Source organism: Lutjanus erythropterus, chromosome 5 (genome assembly GCF_056507025.1).
Source record: "Lutjanus erythropterus isolate fLutEry1 chromosome 5, fLutEry1.hap2, whole genome shotgun sequence".
Lineage (NCBI taxonomy): Eukaryota > Metazoa > Chordata > Actinopteri > Lutjaniformes > Lutjanidae > Lutjanus > Lutjanus erythropterus.
In genome coordinates, this window is record NC_139321.1 from 9,456,986 (window position 1) to 9,477,310 (window position 20,325).

General features: G+C 41.0%; 2 protein-coding genes across 2 annotated transcripts in view; one reads left to right on the top strand and one right to left on the bottom strand.

Annotated features, from left to right (window-relative positions):
• Window positions 1-8,953, top strand: part of tenm1 (teneurin transmembrane protein 1) — a 259,840-nt gene extending 250,887 nt beyond the window's left edge. The window contains exons 34-38 of the mRNA XM_084718704.1: window positions 870-1,081; window positions 2,003-2,304; window positions 2,736-3,442; window positions 4,185-4,327; window positions 7,352-8,953. Of these exons, the coding sequence (XP_084574830.1) occupies window positions 870-1,081; window positions 2,003-2,304; window positions 2,736-3,442; window positions 4,185-4,327; window positions 7,352-8,107 (2,120 nt within the window). The 3' untranslated portion in view covers window positions 8,108-8,953. The remainder of the gene's footprint in view (window positions 1-869; window positions 1,082-2,002; window positions 2,305-2,735; window positions 3,443-4,184; window positions 4,328-7,351) is intronic.
• Window positions 8,954-12,195: 3,242 nt separating this feature from the next.
• Window positions 12,196-16,339, bottom strand: sh2d1aa (SH2 domain containing 1A duplicate a). Its single transcript, XM_084718705.1, has 3 exons — window positions 15,481-16,339; window positions 14,130-14,193; window positions 12,196-12,517 (listed from the first exon to the last, which is right to left on the bottom strand). The coding sequence occupies exons 1-3, from the start codon at window positions 15,615-15,617 to the stop codon at window positions 12,245-12,247; spliced, it is 474 nt and encodes a 157-aa protein (XP_084574831.1). The 5' UTR covers window positions 15,618-16,339; the 3' UTR covers window positions 12,196-12,244.
• Window positions 16,340-20,325: the final 3,986 nt, after the last annotated feature.

Sequence of the window (20,325 nt, forward strand, 5' to 3'; positions counted from 1 at the left end):
CTCACCTTCCTTTAACTGATCTCATTTCAGCAGAACAAACGGAGCCTTGGAGAGAGGAGAGATAGTGGTAATTGTCCCTTGAGAGGAGACAAGGAAGAGTAGGGACCAAAAAAAAAGGGAGGTGGAGGAGACAGAGATATAGAGAGGTAGGTGAGGGAGAAAAGGAACAGAAAAGGAGAGGGAAAGATGACAGCTTGGGGAAGTGACAGCTAGAGAAGCGAGACGAACAGACTGCGAGTTCCCTAGGGCTGCAGAAAAGCCTCCACATCACTCTCAGTGCTTCTGCCATTTTCCCATTAGCGCAGGTTTAGAATCAACATTCCACAGAAAATAAAAATAGAAGATGTAACGCTGATCCAGCTCTCTACGGTCTCCAAAGCGAGACACTTAGTCATTTTAACTGCAATCAGAGTCATCTCAAATAGCACCATAATGGTGTTTCATTAGCAGGCCTTTTTCCAAATGGAGGACGAGCTGTAGTAGCTAGCAGCAGAGGTGATGAATGGTGTTGTTAAAGTTGATGTTCTGACATTAAGGAGCACATTGGCCCATCATGGCTATTGTCTTTAGATTTCATTATCTCTCCATATTAAAGGTCACCACTGGAAATGCCATAGAGGTGTGGGGATAGTTAAGATTGAATGGATTGCACTGCGTGTGTCTGTGTTAATGATGTTGAATTAGTCCTTGATTTGGATTAATTAGGCAGGCTTGCTCGGGCAGCATGATGGCCAGCTGTGAGGGCCGTGTGTGCAAATGCATGAGTGGTATGTGGATAGTTCATGCACATGCTAATGTGCGATTCTGACACTTAAACATCAGTGAAAATCTCACATGAAACACCTTTCTGATTCCTCTGCACACCGTAGGTCCACTCACAAGTCGGCAAATCTTCCGCTTTAGCGAAGAGGGCTTGGTCAACGCCAGGTTTGACTACAGCTACAACAACTTCAGAGTGACCAGCATGCAGGCAGTCATCAATGAGACCCCTCTGCCCATCGATCTGTACCGTTATGTTGACGTATCGGGGCGGGTCGAGCAGTTTGGCAAGTTCAGCGTCATCTTTTATGATCTCAACCAGGTAGGCAGAATACAACACTCATGAATCAACCTTTGCTGAGTCTGTCCGTTTTGGAGCCTCGGTCAACTTTCTCCTGTCCTGTTTCCTGTATTTTGACATGCTGTGTGCTAGGCTTGTGTCTGTTTAAAAGAAAAATATTGACGGTGGTCAAATGATGCTGCTGGGCAACCCTTTCAAACCCTAACCCTTACCCAGTCACCCTAAACCCATAACCTACCCACCCCAAACAACTAGTACTAGCCAGTCAGAATCAGAGTTAGTCCGGTCATGACTTTGCCAACCTGGAAAAAAAAAAATATGTTGGGTGCCAAGCTTGCTCAACTGTTATTGGAGCACAGAGGAAAAAGGGGCGGGACTTAGGAAGGTCCAATGAGGACACATTTGTCATACATTTGTCCTCAGACTCTCTCTTTGATGTTGTTTTAAAGCTGCACTAATCAATAGTTTTACATTAACAATTGATCACCTGGCTATGTCTGATGTAAAACTGGTCACTCACAGTGGTGAAACCCCCTTTTGCCCAACTCTGCAGCTCCCACCGGCTCTATGATGAGATTTAGCATCTTTCAGCTCATTGTTTTGGTTTTATGGCCCAAAATGTTACTGTTTTGGTTCACTCTCACAGCTCTCATCAATCTCACCATGATAAACAGAGCTGATAAAACCACTTTACATTACCTACACAACACTAAAATGGAGACATATACATAAAATTTGCAAGTAACTTGTAAGCATAGTGGAGTATTTAGCAGCTAAAGAGGCTGATATTTCTTTCAGGAGTTGGTTGAGACCCAAACAGAGCTAAAAGGACAGGAAATATTGGGCTTGACTGCAGATAAATCTTTGTAAACTGTTATATCTGTCTTGTGTAAATTTAGTGTGCAGGTGGATGACTAACCCCTCTCATCTGCGGTTGTCTAGGTGATCACCACTCATCTGATGAAGCACACAAAGGTATTTAACTCCTACGGGCAGGTGGTGGAGGTCCAGTATGAGATCCTTAAATCCATCGCCTACTGGATGACCATCCAGTACGACTCGGCGGGGCGCACAACCACCTGTGACATCAGGGTGGGCGTGGACAGCAACGTGACTCGCTACACTTACGAGTATGATGCGGACAGCCAGCTGCAAAGTGCCTCAGTCAATGAGCGGCCTCAGTGGCGCTACAGCTACGACCTTAACGGGAACATTAACCTGCTCAGCCACGGGACCAGTGCTAGGTAAGTCAATGCACACCAGCTAGTGACGTGTCATTACTGTGTCATAACAAGTGTATTGCATTTTTTGCTTTGCTGGCAGCATGGCTCTCGGGATAGCAGTGTCAGTTGGCTAACTTTTGTTGGCTAACTTTTTGACTGAATTATATCAATGACTTCTGGATCGATTGCCTCCTCAAATGTTGGTTTAAAGTTAATGCAAGTTCACATTTTAAATTGAAGTTCAAAGTTTTGGTGCAACAGAATTAAATTCAGTCCAGGTGTGAAAAAACTAAACTGCAGATTAAAGGCAGTTTTTTTTCTCAATTTTAAGCTAGTTTAAAAGTTTGGTACAAGCTAATTCATCCAACAGGGCCTTAGAGTTATTGATGCAGTATATTAATGTTATATATAGTAGAAGTTCCCAGAAGTATTCTTGTTTGCTTTAATTCCAGGCTGACGCCGCTGCGTTACGACCAGAGAGACCGCATCACACACCTCGGCGAGTTACAGTACAGCGTTGATGACGACGGCTTCCTCCGCCAGCGAGCCAACGATCTGTTCGACTACAACTCCAACGGCCTGCTGACCCGCGTCTACAACAGAGTGACCGAGCACACCGTGTGGTACCGCTACGACGGGCTGGGTCGGCGCGTGGCCACCAAGAGCAGCCAGGGCGAGCAGCTGCAGTTCTTTTACGCCGATTTGTCACACCCCACCAGGGTCAGCCACTTGTACAACCACAGCAGCAATCTGATCACATCGCTGTACTACGACCTGCAGGGCCATCTCATCGCCATGGAGCTGAGCAGCGGCGAGGAGTACTATGTCGCCTGTGACAGCGTGGGGAGTCCAAGGGCAGTTTTCTCAAGCAAGGGGCGACTGGTCAAGGAGATCCTCTATACCCCTTACGGAGAGGTCTACCAGGACACCAACCCTGACTTTCAGCTTGTCATCGGCTTCCACGGGGGCTTGTACGACCCTCTCACGCGGCTCGTCCATCTGGGCAGGCGGGATTACGACACGCTGGCCGGTCGATGGACATCGCCCAATCACGAGCTGTGGGGGGAGCTGAGCAAGGAGCCGAAGCCGTTCAACTTGTACGCCTTCAAGAATAACTGCCCAGTGGGGAGAGTGGAGGAGGTGACACAGTTTACTACAGGTGAGCTTCACACGAGCGCATACACACACACACACACACTCATTTACTCTCCAACACTGACTCACACGGGCTGCTCCATTACAGCTCTCTCACACACATAGAGAGAGATGTTTCAGTCAACAGCAGCAGCACCTACTCCCACACACTCCCACACGGGAAACATCTGCCATAAAGAGCGAGTGAACGGGGCTCGCAGCTAACCACAGGTGAGTTGTGTGGCAGAGAGAAGATGTGACAGACAGAATGTACCGGCAACAGAAAGGACAGCCATGCCTCTGATCAGCTTGTTTTTTTTGTTTTTTTTTTAACACAGGCTGTTATGTTTTGTTCCCTCTGTCTGTCAAGAACATACTGTCTCCCCAAGAGACAAAATAGAAACTCAAGCGAGGGAAAGGAGATGGAATAAGAGAGCAGGAGAATGAATATAGGACGTCGGCGGGAGGCGTATGTCCTCCTGGTTAATGGAACATTCATTTGGCCCATCACGTTTTCCTGCAGCAGGACTGTTTATTACAAGAGGAGTCTGTTTGTCAGGGAAACACCAGCTGAACCGTCTCTGCCACGTATTAGGCTCATATATTGTGTGATTTCCTGTACAAAGTGTTGTTTCCCTGGCCTTATGACTTTTTGTTTGCTTCACAGTATACACATTATGTTCTAACTTTCTCCCTCCGTGCTATTTTTTTCCCCCTCTTTCTCTGTGTGTGTGTGTGTGTGTGTGTGTGTGTGTGTGTGTGTCCAGACATTGGTAGCTGGCTGCAGCTATTTGGCTTCCAGCTTCATAATGTTGTCCCAGGCTTCCCGAAGCCTGAAGTGGGCAGAATGGAACAAACATACGAACTGATGAAGACTCAGACCAAGACACAGAACTGGGACTCCAGCAAGGTGAGCTTTACTCTGCTACAAACCCTTATCAACTGCAGTACGAAGGTTTTTAACAAGTTCTGCCTGTGTGCTTCTGTGTTTGTTGCTCATTTATCCCTTGGTATAAGCCAAGTATATATTTAAAATATTTTTAAAAATTTTGTTCTCTCTCTGTTCTCTCTTTGTAGAACACTTAAATACTTATGCTGACTCATAATACTATAAATGTGTCAATGTGTCATGTGGCGAATATGAAATATAAATAAACACTGGTATGTTGAGTTCACGGGTTATAGTTGCTAGCAGAGCAGTATCATCAGCTAGCTTGCTTACTTTAGTAGCGGTTGCCGAGCTAACCTAAGAGAGGCTGCGGTCATGTGACTGGCTGAAAGATAAGGGGGGGGGCGTTATTAAATAAAATGTGTCATGAAGTTAATAAAAAAATAGCAGGGGCATTTGAAATAAATAATCTTTATTAAAAAAAATAAAAATTAACCCAATAATTAAAAAAAAAAGTTCACAAGTGTGTGTGATTATGTGCAGTTATTTCTTTCATAATGACTTATGTATTTAATAACACTAAACACTTTGGGGTTCCATATAGATAAAGGCTACCAGTCCTCAAATCTTAAAAGTTTAAAGTCCTGTGACTTTTTTTTTTTCCTAATGGGCAATATGGTACTAAATTAACACCACATTAATAGCAAAGAACAAAAGCTGAACAACAATAAGTATTAATATTTAGTTTTAGAAATGGTTCTAACTGAAATAGACGGTGGAGTGTGTTACCAAAGTGTTAGCAACAAAACGAGTGGTGAACGATATCATTCTGATCACTTTCAAACCCTGACAGACAATCAAAAGTCATACAATATTGTGGTATACAACTTACTTTTTAAACATTTCTATAGTGTAATGTTAGGCTGCAAATTACACTTTAAAAAAAACATCATCTTACCTGAGACAAACTGCAACACGGTCTTGGCGCTGATGGAGTCTCTGAAGGTTGTTACTGATCTCCTTTTTGATGATCACCAGGATATCATCATAATGATGTTGACGCATATGAATCTGAGAAAAAAAATGGCTTCAAAGGATGACAGCTCTTATAACAGAGTGTTGGATTCTTCCAACTTCTCTTGTCTTGAATTTTGTAAACTTTTTCCTTCTGGTTTTCTTTTTTTTTGTCTCTCTCTGCACAATGTAATGTTACATGTCATCAATATCAATTTTTCCTAATCTGACACAGCTGGAGCGTGGAGCGCCACTGCTTACTGAATGTTATTGTTCATCAGTGTGCTCACATCGTTATCGTTATGGTTATTGTTACAGTTATAATTATCGTTCTTGGCGTGGACGGCCCTTAAGAAAGTTTTCCAATATCAGTGCGAGCGCTGAAATGATTACTAGACTAAGCAATTAGTCAACAGATAAAACATTTTTGATAATTAATACACCGCAATTAAAATCACAAACTAATGGTCCCTGCTTCTTAAATGTGACTAATATGTTTGGATTTAATAATTTGTTCAGAATTTAACTAAAAATGAAAAATAATTAACACAATATGATCATTTCATCACAGTCTGACTGCAAATAATATTCTCAGACTCCTTTTTTTTCTTACCACAGTCATTTTGACAAGTCATATCAGGAAACACATAGGTGTCAGTAATAACATTACATACGTATACACTGGGGTTCCTGCTTTCACTTTCGCAGCAGGAAAAGCACAGGTGTTACTAACAACATGAATGATGTCTCCAAGTGTTCCAGTAAGTCTGAACAATACCCTGAAACTGAAGCAGCTAAATGGAATTCAACCATTAATAATTTTATTATTTACACCTGCGCCTTTCCTACTGTGACATGTCAAAATATCGTCTGTGAAAAAGACCCACTGTGCATGTGTCCAGGAAACTGCTGGAGCATACAAATGGAACAGAGCCATCATTAATGACATTAGATACGCCTGACCTGTGCTTTTCTTTCCGACTTTGCCAAAAGCTGGAAATGGCTATAATTCAGCTTCTGCTTATTTTAGAAAGGTGATCTAAGAGTCTAAGTCTATTTTTGCGATGACCAGAAATCCCAAAGCCATAAATGTTTCATTAAATGTTGTAAAGAAGATTTTATGATATTATGTTACTTGCAGCACTGATATCACAGTATGTCTCTTTTTTTTTATTAGATATGGTGTCGTTATTAATGATTAATATACTAATAAGAGCATGATAATGGGGATAGAAATATTTTCTTATTTTATATTTTCTATGCACTATGCAAAGGGTTGAAATCTTTGTCATTAGTTGGGTAATCCAAAATTACAAAAACACTATAATCTCATCTGAATACTTCTGAATAACTTTTGGATTACTTCAAAATCAAACTGAAAATACTGCACCTTATACTAAATGGGCACAACCACAATAAATATGTATATATATTTATTTCCAGTGCAAATAAAATCATAATTTTGCATTCTTTTTTTTTTTTATCAACAAAGTGAAGCTCTTGTCTAAGAAACCCTGTGTGTCACTCATGAGTTAATAAAACACTGGTTATCATGAAAACATCTTAAAATGTCCATATTTTAAAGGTGTAACCAAAAATGCAGTCAAGTAATCCTTGACAATGTAACTATAATCAAATTAAAAATTAATTATTTTTAAAAATGTAACCTGGGCTGATTATAGTAATTTAATTTTGTAATCTGATTACATAATCCAAATTACATGTAATCTGCTACAGTCCAACCATGACTGTGCAGTTCATTATCATTTAAATTAACTTACTCTGGGAAGTCTTTGACAGTTTTTGATTTTTTTTCTAGATTTTTCCTGATAATGAGCTAATTATGCTAATTATTATGCAAATTGCCCAACATGCAGCTCTTAGCAGCCAAGCTGAATTTTATCCACTAGGCCTGAAGAAGACAGTTCAGTAATAAAAGTTTATAGGAGACACTGTTACTGGGTCCAAGGTTTCCACCAGACCACTAAGTGAATTTAAAACTGTGTAATATTTTTTGTCCTCTTGTTCCAGGTGGTTCTGGGGATCCAGTGTGAGCTGCGGCGACAGCTGAGGAGCTTCATCTCTCTGGAGAGGTTACCTCTGGTCTCAGAGCCTGTGGGCTCGACCTGCCACAGACCGACACGCCCTCCTCCCTTCGGCTCCAGACCCTCTCTTCTCGGCCCCAGCATCCGCTTCGCCGTCTCCCACGGCCGCGTCAGCGCCGAAGTCATCGGCGTGGCCAGCGAGGACAGCCGCCGCGTGGCTGCCATTTTAAATGGCGCCGTCCACCTGAGCGGGCTGAGCTTCACCGTGCACGGCTGCGACACCCATCACTTCCTCCAGTCCCGGCCGATCGAGGAAGACCTCGCCCTGGGCTTGGGAGTCGGGGGGCGCGTCCTGGAGAGCGGGGTGAACGTGAGCGTGTCTCAGATGAGCGCCATGGTGAACGGCAGGACTCGACGATTCGCCGATATAACTCTTCAGCAGGGGGCGCTGTGCCTGTGCGTGCGCTATGGCGGCAACGAGGAGGAGGAGAGGGCGCGGGTGAGGGAGGAGGCGAGGAAGAGGGCGGTGGAGGGGGCGTGGGAGAAGGAGAGGAAGCGGGTGGAATTGGGGGACGCGGGGAGCAGGGCGTGGAGCGAGGCGGAGAAGCAGCAGCTGCTGTCCGGAGGACTCGTTCAGGGTTACGACGGCTACTACTCCCTGCCTATAGAGCAGCAGCCGGAGCTGTCCGACTGCCCCTCCAACATCCACTTTATGACACTGAGCGAGGTGGGGGGCAGGTAACAGAGACACACGAGCAGCCCCCCACCCCACCAAAGACTGCCTGTTTCTACTCTACTCTGATTTGTTCTACTGTTTCTATACTGTATGAAAAAAAAAGAAGACGACGACAGAAGAAGAACAAGAAGAGAGAATGAGGGAAAAAATGATTTCCAAATGCCTTTAATTGTGACAAAATGATGGTATTTTATTATTATCGTCCAGTTTCTCCGATTTCTAACAGTGGCACAAGCAGTGTGGTTTGGCTGTGGCTTTGCTTTTTGTATCCCGACCGGCCTGGGACTGACAGACGGACTCACCGACCGACTCACTGACTGACTGACTGATGGACTGACTGTTTGTCATTTGCTGTTTCAACACTGTTCATCATTTTGGACTCACTGAACTGTAGAGATGAAGACTTTTAGGATTGCCAGTGAATAATCCTCTTCATGACTCAAATCAAGAGCTCTCCGGTTGCCATTTGAGTTCCTACATGGTTTACCTCGGATATACTATCGTTTACATATTGTGTAAGAGAGGCCTTGTCGACTCTGACACTCCCCTTTAGAGAAGGAAGCCTCTCCCGGTTTCCAGCCTCTGGTGTGCTCCAACAGTAGTTTGTATGAGTGTGTATACTAAAAATCAAGAATGTACATAGCCAGTGCTTTCACACTGAAAAAAGTGCTCAACTGGAAAATTCTGTTGTTCATAAGTAAGTGTCAGTATTGTTAATCAATAGAAAAACAGTTACATTTTTGCAAAGAATTATACATGGCTATAGTAAATATTCTCGCTGAAAAATCTGACTTCATTGGGTTACAATGCTGATTAAAGTTATTATGTGTGAATTACCAGATTGCTCCCTGAGATTTTCGTCGCCATTGTTGCTTATTATTTCTCTCCCTCTCTGCGTCTGCTCTTTCCCTCTCTCGCGTCCCTTCTCCGTCTCGGCGCCTTCCCTCCACACATTTGTTGTGCGCTCTTTGTTCTTGTTTCTGGGAGTTTGTAACTTTCAAATCTGTGCTGTCATTATCACCCATCATTATGGCTCAAACTGAGATATGCATGAGAAACCTGCGTCTGTCAGAAGAAGAAGAAGAGGAAGAAGCAGAAGAAGAGGAAGAGAGAGCAAAAGCGCAGAGGAGAGGGAGAAAGAAAATGTGACAGCTGAGGCTCAGTGAGTGGGTGGTGAGTGCAGAAGGGGCAGGACCTGGAGTTGGCTGTGCTGTTCTCTACAGCTTGTCTCCTCTCATTAGGAAATGCCAATCAGACTACATGTGAACCACTTCCAAGCCCTCCTCCTCTCCTCCCCGAAAAAGTTAAAAAAGAAAGTAAAGAAGTTTGTTTGTCTTTCTTTTTTTTTTTTATCTAGCTACCACTAATCCACCTCCCCGTCCGTCTGCCTGCCTGCCTACCCCCCCCCACCTCCCTCCACACTTGCCTCCCTCCCACCGTCACTCCACCATCTGCCCACCATTAATTGTTTGTGTTTCTCTCCTGGGCTGCGGATGACAGAGCCACACAATGCATATGTTCCGACTGCGAGCAGGTGATATACGTTCCCCGACTAGCGCTCTCCTGATCGGCCGCGATGCACCTTCCCTTCTAAACCATATGCTCCGCGAGATACTGTCCAACCTCATCTCAGCCACTGAAAAGATGGAGGGTCCGGTTGCTAGGAGACCGCTGCACTGAAGAATTGTCTGGGTTGAATGGATGCTCTCTCTCCGTCTCTCTTTCTCCTCCTTTCCCTCCCTTCACTCATTTTTTTCATGAGGAGCCAGTGATGTCAATCAGATGAATGACAGATTTTTCCCCCCTCTCTAGCAGTCAGCATTCTCTCCATGGAAATCACTACTTCAATATGTCAAATTGAATTTTTTGTTCCACATTATATGTCAGACGGAAGCCTTCTGTGTGCGTGTGTGTGCGGGCCGTGTATGCGTGACCTCATTTAAAAGAGTTTATTTCAACCAATATCATTTATTTTCTTTGCCATTCACACAAGCGAATTGCATTAAGAGAAACACAGCACAATATTTGTTGTCAACTTATGTATGCAGTAATAGATATTAATGTTGCAGCAGCTGAATATCTTACAGCACATCCCTGGAAGTTATGAGGCACTTTCTGTGCCGCATGTGCAGGAAATAAAGAGATAGTGGAAGGATACTAAGATCTGAGCCGCTGCTAAAACCTAAATAAGGTGGATTTAACAAACAGGAGCTGCTTAAAGGGACAGTGCACCCCAAAATCCCCTTACCTGTAGTGCTATACGTATAGATTGTTTTGATGTGAGTTGCAGAGTTTTGGAGAAATCAGATGCAGAGATGTCTCCTCCCTCTCCTATGATTTTATTTCCTCTTTTTACATTGACATTAAAAGACCCCATCCCGCTCCCTAACGCATGAATGCAATAAAAATACACCATCCTCTAAAATTGCCATTAATTAATACCAACAGTGCATTAAAGCCATAGTTCATGTACAAAAATGTTAATAAATAGATAGCAGATTAAAAGATCAGGCAATTGTTCTGCTAACGGAGAATAAACAGCAGTTAGAGTCTTTTTTTTTTAACCACCTGGGAACTCAAAGGATTATTTCAGAAATATCATAATTAATTTATAATGTTAAGCAAAATATGTGTAAAAATTTACTAAAGTCAAATCCAGTATGTAAATTTGTCTATAAAGATAGCTGCCTCTCTATATTTAGTATATTATTAAATTAATTTGCCCCATTTCCTTTTGAATTTCATTGGTTACCCCTGAACAGTATGCAGGGTTTTTCTTTGACAATAAATCTCCACCATTTCCGTATGGAAGGTGGATTGTTGCATTTCCAAGAAGTTAATACACATTTTTTGCTAGTGTTGTTTTTAAAAGTATTAGTTTCTTTTCATCATTAGTCTCATGAAGCAGCTCTGCGTTTCCCAATACTGATATTTGAGCATCTTCTCTTGAATAAAATGGGAAATGCCGATCAGCTTGTGGTGCTTGAAGCATCAATTTGAAAAACTCAACACTAATGTGTGTTTCCAGAAATCATGACCAGATTGCTCAAGATAATCCAATTTTCTTTGTACCACAGAAAAGAAAAGTGAAAGTTTTTTTTGTGAGTGAAAAAACTAAAAAAGTGAGTGAAAAGAAAAGTGAAAGACTATTTGAAGACATTTACTGAACATTATCATTTAGACTATATTTCACCAGGATTTGCAAAAGTGAACTTTTTCATCCTTTGCAATGTGTAAATGAAAGCCTGTTATCACCTAATTCGGAAATGTTTATTAAAATTTCTCAGTTGAATGTCAGACCAATAGTTTCGTACAGATTGTTCCCCAACCCCCGGTTCTCAGGATATGAGTCCTGTGACTTTTACTCGTCAGCCACCACCACTTCCTGCCATGTGACGCCTCTCTTTTGCTCTACATCCTGGCGCATATAGCTTTGGAATAGTCTAAGATGTAACCAAAATGCTTGTGCATGTGTGTTATAGCATGCTACAGCAAGAAATGTCCTGAAAGCTTCTTGTTGGCAGCACACAGCCTATATAGTTTGTACTTATGACATTTTATTTGAAACTTTAAATGTGTTGAAGTTACATCTTTATGTAGACCAGATCTCACCTAACAGTGAAATATGACTTTGGAGAAATCCCTCACATCATTGAATATTGTCTCTCTTTCAGCCTACAACTGAACAAATTAACATTATAATTTTAAACATTCTGCATCTGAAAACAGATCTTGGACATTTAGACCAAATGTCAACCAGTTTTCAACTAGAAACAACAAGGTCTGTCTATTATCTTAAGTAAGCAGGTCATGATTTCTGGAAATAGATATTGCTGTTGAGTTTTTTAAATGTACTTTTTTGGCGCCTTGAGCAACACAAGCAGAGTTCCATCTATTTCAGTGATATTTGAGAGAAGGCAAACATTTCTACGGCCGATATCTAAAACTAAAACTTAGCAACTCACACCAAAACTATCTAGATGGATAAACAGCACAAGCGGCCAGAGGGAAAATATGTTTTTTGATTGTGGGTGAACTGTCCCTTTAATTTGCACAAAATGACATTTACTTCACAGGCAGCATCCAAAATGCAGGCAGTATTTTTGTTCATATTTAGGTCAGTGTGGTGCTTAGGGTTTGTCCCTAACCGAAAGCTTGCCGCACCTCCTTCTTGTTTCTGTTTTTGTGTCCCTGAGCAGCATGCGGCGGCAGCCGCTGCTGGAGGTAAGAATTTGGGCTGCTGGGTGTCGGTGACAGGCTATTACTGGGCGTCTGCTCCTCTGTGTGTGTTTGTGCCCGTCTCTGAGCGGTGACGGGGTACAGCAGAGGCATGGCAATTCCTTGGCCGGGCTTCTGGAAAGCTGCTATCAAGTTCCTGATTTGCCGGAAATATCGTTTCTGCACACCAGGAGTGGTCTGAAACACAAGAAAGAGGAGAATTCAGCTTCTCCATCTCCACATCAAACCCCATGGGGAAATGAAGAGGACAGGACAGCAGCAGCTTGAAATGAGCTCTCGCAGATTCACCTTATAAAAGATATCAGATACGCTAAAAGTAGAGAAAGAAGTGCATCGAGCAAAGAAATGAGCTGGGAATCATGTCAGTTATATTTTTATATATATGGTCCACTGATCCACACTGAGCTTGTATTAAAAAATAAAAAGGCACAACAATGAATAAGACGACGCAAAAGAAATTCAATCTATAATTGCTGTAAAAACCACTGCTGAAGGATGGAGAATATGCTCAAGGGCTTTAAAAGCTAAATTAGGAAAATTGTGGTTGCAGTTGCATCTGAACACATTCACTCCCCTGGGCTTTTTCATATTTTGTTAGTCAACAAAAAAGCATTTATTTTAGGATTTATGTGTGACATCTAAGATGCTTAAAGTGTCCTATTATCGCTCACAGCTTTACTTGTGACTGAATGCAACTGAAAGATTTTTTTTTTCTTTTTAGAAATGATCTGTGGCTTAAATCAACAACAAAATAAGGTGTTTAGAATTCATCTTCTGTTGCAAACAAAGGTTTTGTGTGACTCATTGAACACTTTTCTCATTTGGCTTTAGCAAGAAATCCAACTTTTATCAAGGATCTTTCAGGGAGTTTGGCATCACTTTGTGATTTTTAATCAATTTTGCCCACAGATGTCAGTGTAACATTTAAAATCTCAAAACTATGACACATTATACCCCTCAGAGTAGTATAATTTTGTGAAGTAAGGACATTTTAAAGGAGGCATTATTTGTTTCCCTTCTACGCAATAAATCATGCTGTGAGAAACGGGGAAAATCTTGTTCTTTGAACGCGTTTTGAAATCATTTAATCAAACACTTCCACAGCAAAGCACTTTGGATGTTTGTGTCTCCGGCCACAAGTGTTACCTCTGTTCCCTGGAATATTTCATTAAAGTGATTGATATTGCAACATGAATAATGTAAACTGTTATTGAGCTCGTAGTGGAATTCATGTAATTCAAGTCTTTCCCCCCTATCTGTTGGCTTGATGCTGTCAGTAAAAATGAGCGAGGGTAAAATGTAGTTACAACGGCATCGAGCTTAGTTGTCACGGAGAGACACAGCCTTCAGATGTCTCTATACATCCACATCTCTGGGTGTTTGCCAACCCTCAGTGCTCAATTACATATCCCATCAGAAATGCTGTCAAATGCAATTCTACGTTTCCCCATCTCTGGAGTATATGCTGATGCTGTGGCGTCTTAAATTTGAGTTTGGTGAGGAGGAGGGAATATCTCACAGGGTGTTATTGCTAAAGGAGAAGAAAGAATGCACCCATTTCTTGCTGCTGTCGCTCCTGGAAAAACCCATGTTTGCCTCGAATTCGCAGCTTGCTGAATTAGGCAGGCACCAAAACAACCTCCAGAAGTCATAAACACGACAAAGTGAGGCAGATGCGCGGTGGTTTCACAGGTTCTGTAGAGTTTTAGGGTGTGGAAGGAGCGAGAACAGAATAAGAAGAGCCAAAAAAAAAAAAAAAAAAAGAAAAAAGAAAAAGAAAATGTCTCACTTCTGCAGCCCAAGAACCTGCATCATCCCTGTGCAGCCTGTAAGTGTAGACGTATCCGTTGCTCCTGCACACACACACACACACACACACACACAAAAAAACAGCTTTTACCACAGATTCATCTTTCAGTTTAATCACACAAGTATTTGCCCTTACTGCAGGGGTTCTCAAATAGGGATCCGAGGACCCTGAGGGGTCTGTGGCAGTCTGCGAGGGGGTCCATGAAATGTTCTCATATTTATTCATGTAACTGATGATGATACATCACAAACTGTTGCTGTCTGTCACAAACCTCATATCTCCATATTTTGACATTTAAATTTTTTTTTTTTTTTCATAAATTAATGGTCAAATTAATTGGTCACTCTTTATATCTGATTGTGGGTTTTACAAATATCTAACCGATGAAAAGTATTTGAGCTACTAACTTTGAGAGCAGCATTCAATTTGTTTAAAACCACGTTGTTATTTTTTTTTTTTCCATTTCCTGAAAAGCAGCAGTTTTGGACATAAAAGGCTTCTGCCCAACAGCAACAAAATGCTTCATCCTGTAATTCATATCATTTTAATTAAAGCTACTGCGAGAAACTTGCATATTTTGTTGATTTCAGAGGTGCACTGGGCAAAAAACATAACGTCAAAATAGAAAAGACCTAAATAAAAATCTCCTGCTTCTTTTTAACTAGCTAACGTTGCCTTGGAAAAAGAAAATGTTTCATCTTATTTGAAGGAGAATTCGACCTGGTAGCAGACATTAAAAACAAATATACAGAAATAACCAATTTCCTTATGGAGGCTCTCTTTAACTTATGTAGCCGTACAGAGGCATCAGCATTAAATTGAGATTGTTTAATAACCAGGTAAAAACTCCTTATAGCAGCTTTAAATGTAAAATATATTACATTCTAATTTAACAATCTGCGCTAATGGACTAGGAGTGAAACACTGAAGTGTGTTTTCTGGATATTCTCTGTTGTCATGGTGCAGTTATTTTTAATACACAATACCGTATCAAGTATCAAGTGTAAAAAAAAAAAGTCAGATTATTCCAGGGGACATACATGAGCGGGTCCCCGGTATATTTTCTGTCTTGTGTGGGATTCTTGGCTGAGAATAAATAGAGAACTCTGCCTTGCTGTCCCCATTATTGCTCCACTGGGATTCACATTTCACACTTGATAATAGGCCTCCACATTTTTCAGTCGGTTTGTTTATGCCTTTGTGATTTTATTTTCTTAAATGTGAGGAGATCAATAATCTCTATAACAGCAGAAAATGGAATTATGTGTTGATGTGATTACTGAGGTCTCAGAGAGGCAGGATAAAGAGAAGATATGGGGTGTATACTCACAGCACGCACAGGCAGTAGACGCCCGGGACGGAGTCACTGTTTCGTACCAGGTAGCACCCGTCCCGGCCGTCCTGGCCCAGCCGCCTCTCGCCCTCTTCTTTGCCGATGGGTCCGTGGTAGACAGTCAGGTTTTCCATCTCCAGACCTGCTTTATGTTCTTCTCCCAAGTGCCAGCTGTCCTCTTCAACTTGTTCACTTCAGGCAAGCCTTTTGGTCTGGGAACACAGCAAAGGCAGGTGTCCAGCCTCTCATTTGATATTCACTTCTCGCTGTTTCAAATGTTTGTTACAGCTTTGTTACAGTTATGTTTGTTACAGCTTCGCCGAGCGAGCTTTCTTAGTTTTTCACTTTCTCAACCCAGACTGATTGCAGCTCGCTCTAACCTCTCACCTTTATGGCTTCGCGCTCTGCCTTTCTCACTGAACTGCAACACACACGCATGTGCACCTCAAAAAAATGTGTATCTCTCAGGAAACGATTGTATTTGTCGACAGGAAATTACTTCAAAGACTCTAACTGAATATTTCCACAACAATAGAAAGCACAAGAGAGGGATATAAAAAAAAGCAATATCACCCTTTTGAAACAGGAAAACGTATCTTGTATGTGTGCAGTGACTTATTATACTGTTTCCAGCTCAATTACCCAGAGGCCTCGCTTTGTTTTCTTATCATCAGAAGTTTGCTTACATTGTCTCTTTCCAACACAGTTTCCATCAGTTGTGATGTACAATTTATACTGTGCAAAAAAATCACCAGAGAAATAAGTTTTCAGATTCTTTACCTACAGTAAGTAAAAGCAACAAGACAATAATGTAAAATACTGCATTACAAGTAATAGTTCTGCTTTCAAAATGACTTATTTACTTCAATAAAAGTGCAGGAGAATTATTATTGTACTTAAAAAAAAAAGTCAAGCACTGATTGTGCAGAAAAATGTCTCCTGTCACTCATACATTGTTATATATGACAGTATTGGATTGTTAATACTGATGCATCAGTGTGTAAGCAGTTATTTACTGCTGTAACTGGTTGAGGTGGAGCTGGTTTTAATTATTTGTACAGTTACCGTTTTTATGTTCTTTTTTTTTTTTTTTTACTTTTCTTGAAGCTTTATATTAAAATTTAAATGCACAATATGTAAGATCTGCTACTGGGGGTCACTAACATTAAAATAATAACAAAAGACGTAGCTTGATGATATTGTGAAGAAGGGTGGCATTATAGGAGTTGTTATCTTCACATTTAAAAAAACACAATTGACCGCATTTACACGACGGCCTTTTCCCTCTGATGTCACACTCTGAGTGAGAAGATCAAATGCTGCAATCAAAAGGATAACGTCAAACTGCTTTTTGTTTTTCAATTTGTAAGTTGTGTGCAAAATCTGACCAGTCCTTGTCATTAAAGCTTCTTGATTTATCAGCAACTGAAAAGACAATGGACCGCAAATCTGACCATATTTCAAGGTTAAACAACATAACCAATTCGTTTCTGATAGACAACAGCTAATGTTGGCATTAACCACTTTCTTGTTAACATTACAGTTTGATAGTGTTACATGCTAAAAATTCTTTGGTTATCCATTGTGTCATATCATGTAACACTATCAAACTGAAATGTTGGAGTGGCTGGATGCTAAGATTGTCCTCAAATATGTTGTTTTACTTTGAAATAAAGCTTGAAATCCCTCCTGATTTTTCCTATCCATTGTCTTTTCAGGTGCTGATCAATCATCCACTTCCCCAGGTTTATACAACTTACAACCTGGAACACAGCAGTATTTGACATTTGAGCTTCCCACTCTGGGTGTGACGTCAGAGGAAAATGGCCGCCGTGTGCATATGGTGAACAGCTGATGAAAATCTGTCTGACATGACTCAGACAGAAATCATGCTCATGGACGCAGTAATAGTAAAGTTTTACTCAAATTACATTAAGTCACGTTTGCCAACTTCCTTCCTCACTGTCTGACGTATCCAACATATCCTGTGTTTTCCCAGAAGTTATAGCAATTAGCAATTAGCTAGCAGGGATTTTCTGCATTGGAAACAGGTACACAACTCAACAAAATATCTAACATTTTTAGACATTTTAGAAATGTTACATATTACGGCTTTAAAGCATTTATGCAAATAGTCTTCAATAATAAAGTGTGTCTGATTTCTTTTACATTAAAAAAAAGAGTATAATTTCCACATTATAATCGTTAAAAAGGCATCTACTCTGTCTATCTCAATAAAAATTCCAGAATCAATGAATATGCAAATTTTGTCCTTTTCTAAAGTTTTCTTGCTCGATACACGATGTATTCTACTACTACTATAAAGTCTGTTCTCAGTGTGTCTGCACTGGCGGTTTCAAGTTTCTATATCACACTTGCATAAATTGCAAAGTGGACCAGAAATGACTTCTAAACTTGTTGTGATGTCACAAAGTCATACTTGTAGGCCCGCCTCTTAAAAAATCAGATTTTCAGTAAGCACAGAGAAACTTTCCACTTTCAGCAGATTAATGCAAAAACATCTTTCAAGTGCCAAACTCTGCACATACATCATTCTGCACAGTGGAGCTCAAACATCCAGCTGTAGGAAGGAGAAGAGAAACTTTTAGAGTGAAAGGGGCCTTTAAAGATTTAAATTAAACCATCTATCTGAGAGGTTTTGATGGAACTGCTAACAACTCACTGATATCTAAAACATGACGGGGGGGGGGGGGGGGGGGTGAATATAGACAGTGGAAGCAGTGCAGTTGCACTGGGACACATGGGGTAGGGGGTGCATAGAGAGAGTAGGCCCTCAAATAATATACTGGACAGAGACTGACCCTATACAAGTGATTCAGACGGCCACCTCAAAAATACAGAAAAAGAGTAAAAGAACTCACATCAGATTCAAAATGGTGCCATTTTTCAAAAGGCAAACCCATCTCATTTTTCTAAAATAGTCAGCAGCATCTTATAACACTCTTATTTTTATTACAGATGCTTATTCTATAAAAACTTTTTAAAAAAAACTATAACACATTCAATTAAATGAAAGTATTTGTTATTTTCTTTGTTATTTTTTTTTTTATTTTTTATTTTTTTGTCACAAACAGATACTCAAAAATGATGTAGTTACTTTCTTCCAAAACTCACAAGCTGAGAACAACACTGCCAGCACTGGTGTGTCAACAACCACGCAACAGGTAAAGTTTGTGTGTGTGTGTGTGTGTGTGTGTATGTGTGTGTGTGTGTGTGTGTGTGTGTGTGTGTGTGTGTGTGTGTGTGTGTGTGTGTGGGATCATAAGCCTCAAAGATTTTTTAACCATATGCCTATATTATATTTTCTGAGTTTTCTAATATTTTTTTATGTGCAATCTCAACTCAAAACGAATGCAGTGGAGTAAAAGGTACAAAAGTTCTCTCTGAAATGTAGTTAAGTAGAAGTATTAAGTACCTTAAAATTATACTGAAGCACAGCACTTATGTACTCAGTTACTTTCCACAGCTGACAAAATTTGATAAAATATCCTCAATGCTTCTTATTCCTCCGCTTATAATGAAACACACACAAGACTAATTTACTTTGAGGCCTTTGCTAAATTAAAATAATATGTCAGAGGGAGACATTTTATGGCGGGCAGGTAAAACATCTGTCATCTGCTGTGTAAAAGAGTTTCTTCTATTTCCCAGCTCACATTTTCTTATCACACGTCCACTGCGTAACACATGTTTCCAGTCACATCACTGATCTGTCTTCCAATAAGCGTGTGTCAAGGACACTCACACCTGCTCTGCGGAGCAGCGAGGAATCAGCTAACGAAGCTGTGTGCATGAACATACTGCGAAGCGGCAACAAACTCATCCTGCAATCTGTCCTGTCAGTCGCAAAGTTCTGTTGTGTCAAATTAAGAATCTGGTGATTAAAATATTGAATGTCTGCGGCAGTGACACGCTGTTCACATCTTACCGAGCTGATAGCACAACGTCTGCTGTTTGAAGCTCGTCAGCCACGCTGACATGTATATTATTCTTGGTTTTAACGCTCTGCATTCACACCGTGGTCACGACAGCATGGAGTCCTTCAGGCCGCCAGGTGCTCCTGCAGAAGACCCTTTAGAAAGGAAAACCATATGATTGTAGCATTCAGTATGTTCTTTGAGCTGGTTGCTCTCTTTAATGCAGAATGTGTTGAGGTTTTCTGTTTTTATACATTCAGAACTGTAGCCTACATGAGTCATCAGTCTGTGTCAGAGCCATCTTTCCCTCGGCTCAGAAAGATCATGAGCGGTGGGACTTTGGGGCTCTTGTCTGGATAAGCAGCCAGTGGCATCTTATTCTCTGCTTCTATAGCACTTTAGCGCCATCCAGTGGCAAATAGAAAGACTAATAAGGAATGATCTACTGCACGCAGCCTGAAGTAAGGACTAGAAACCTGTTCATGAAGTTTTCCTTTCCTTTGTGTGCATTATTAACCATTAAAAACACTCAGGTTGCCTTATATAAGTGTAAAATAGAAAAAAGCAGAAGCACTTGACTATTTAAGCAGGAACAAAAGCATTTCTAGCAGTATCCACTCAACCTTCATATGTATAATAAACCTGCGGCCTTCAATAGAGCAAAATAAAATTACATACTCCATTGGCTCTCAGCCCACATACACACAGGCCAGGGTCAATGCAGAATGCAGTGGATCTATACTGGACACAAATAGCAGACAGAGATACATCATTGATTAGCTGGCGGCTCCTTCAACCAACACAACTGGCTGGACTGGAATGCATCATAAGGACATTAGTATGAGATTATGATATCTGGCCTTGATATGTACGGAATCCATGAGAGGCATTCTGGGAAGGGGGG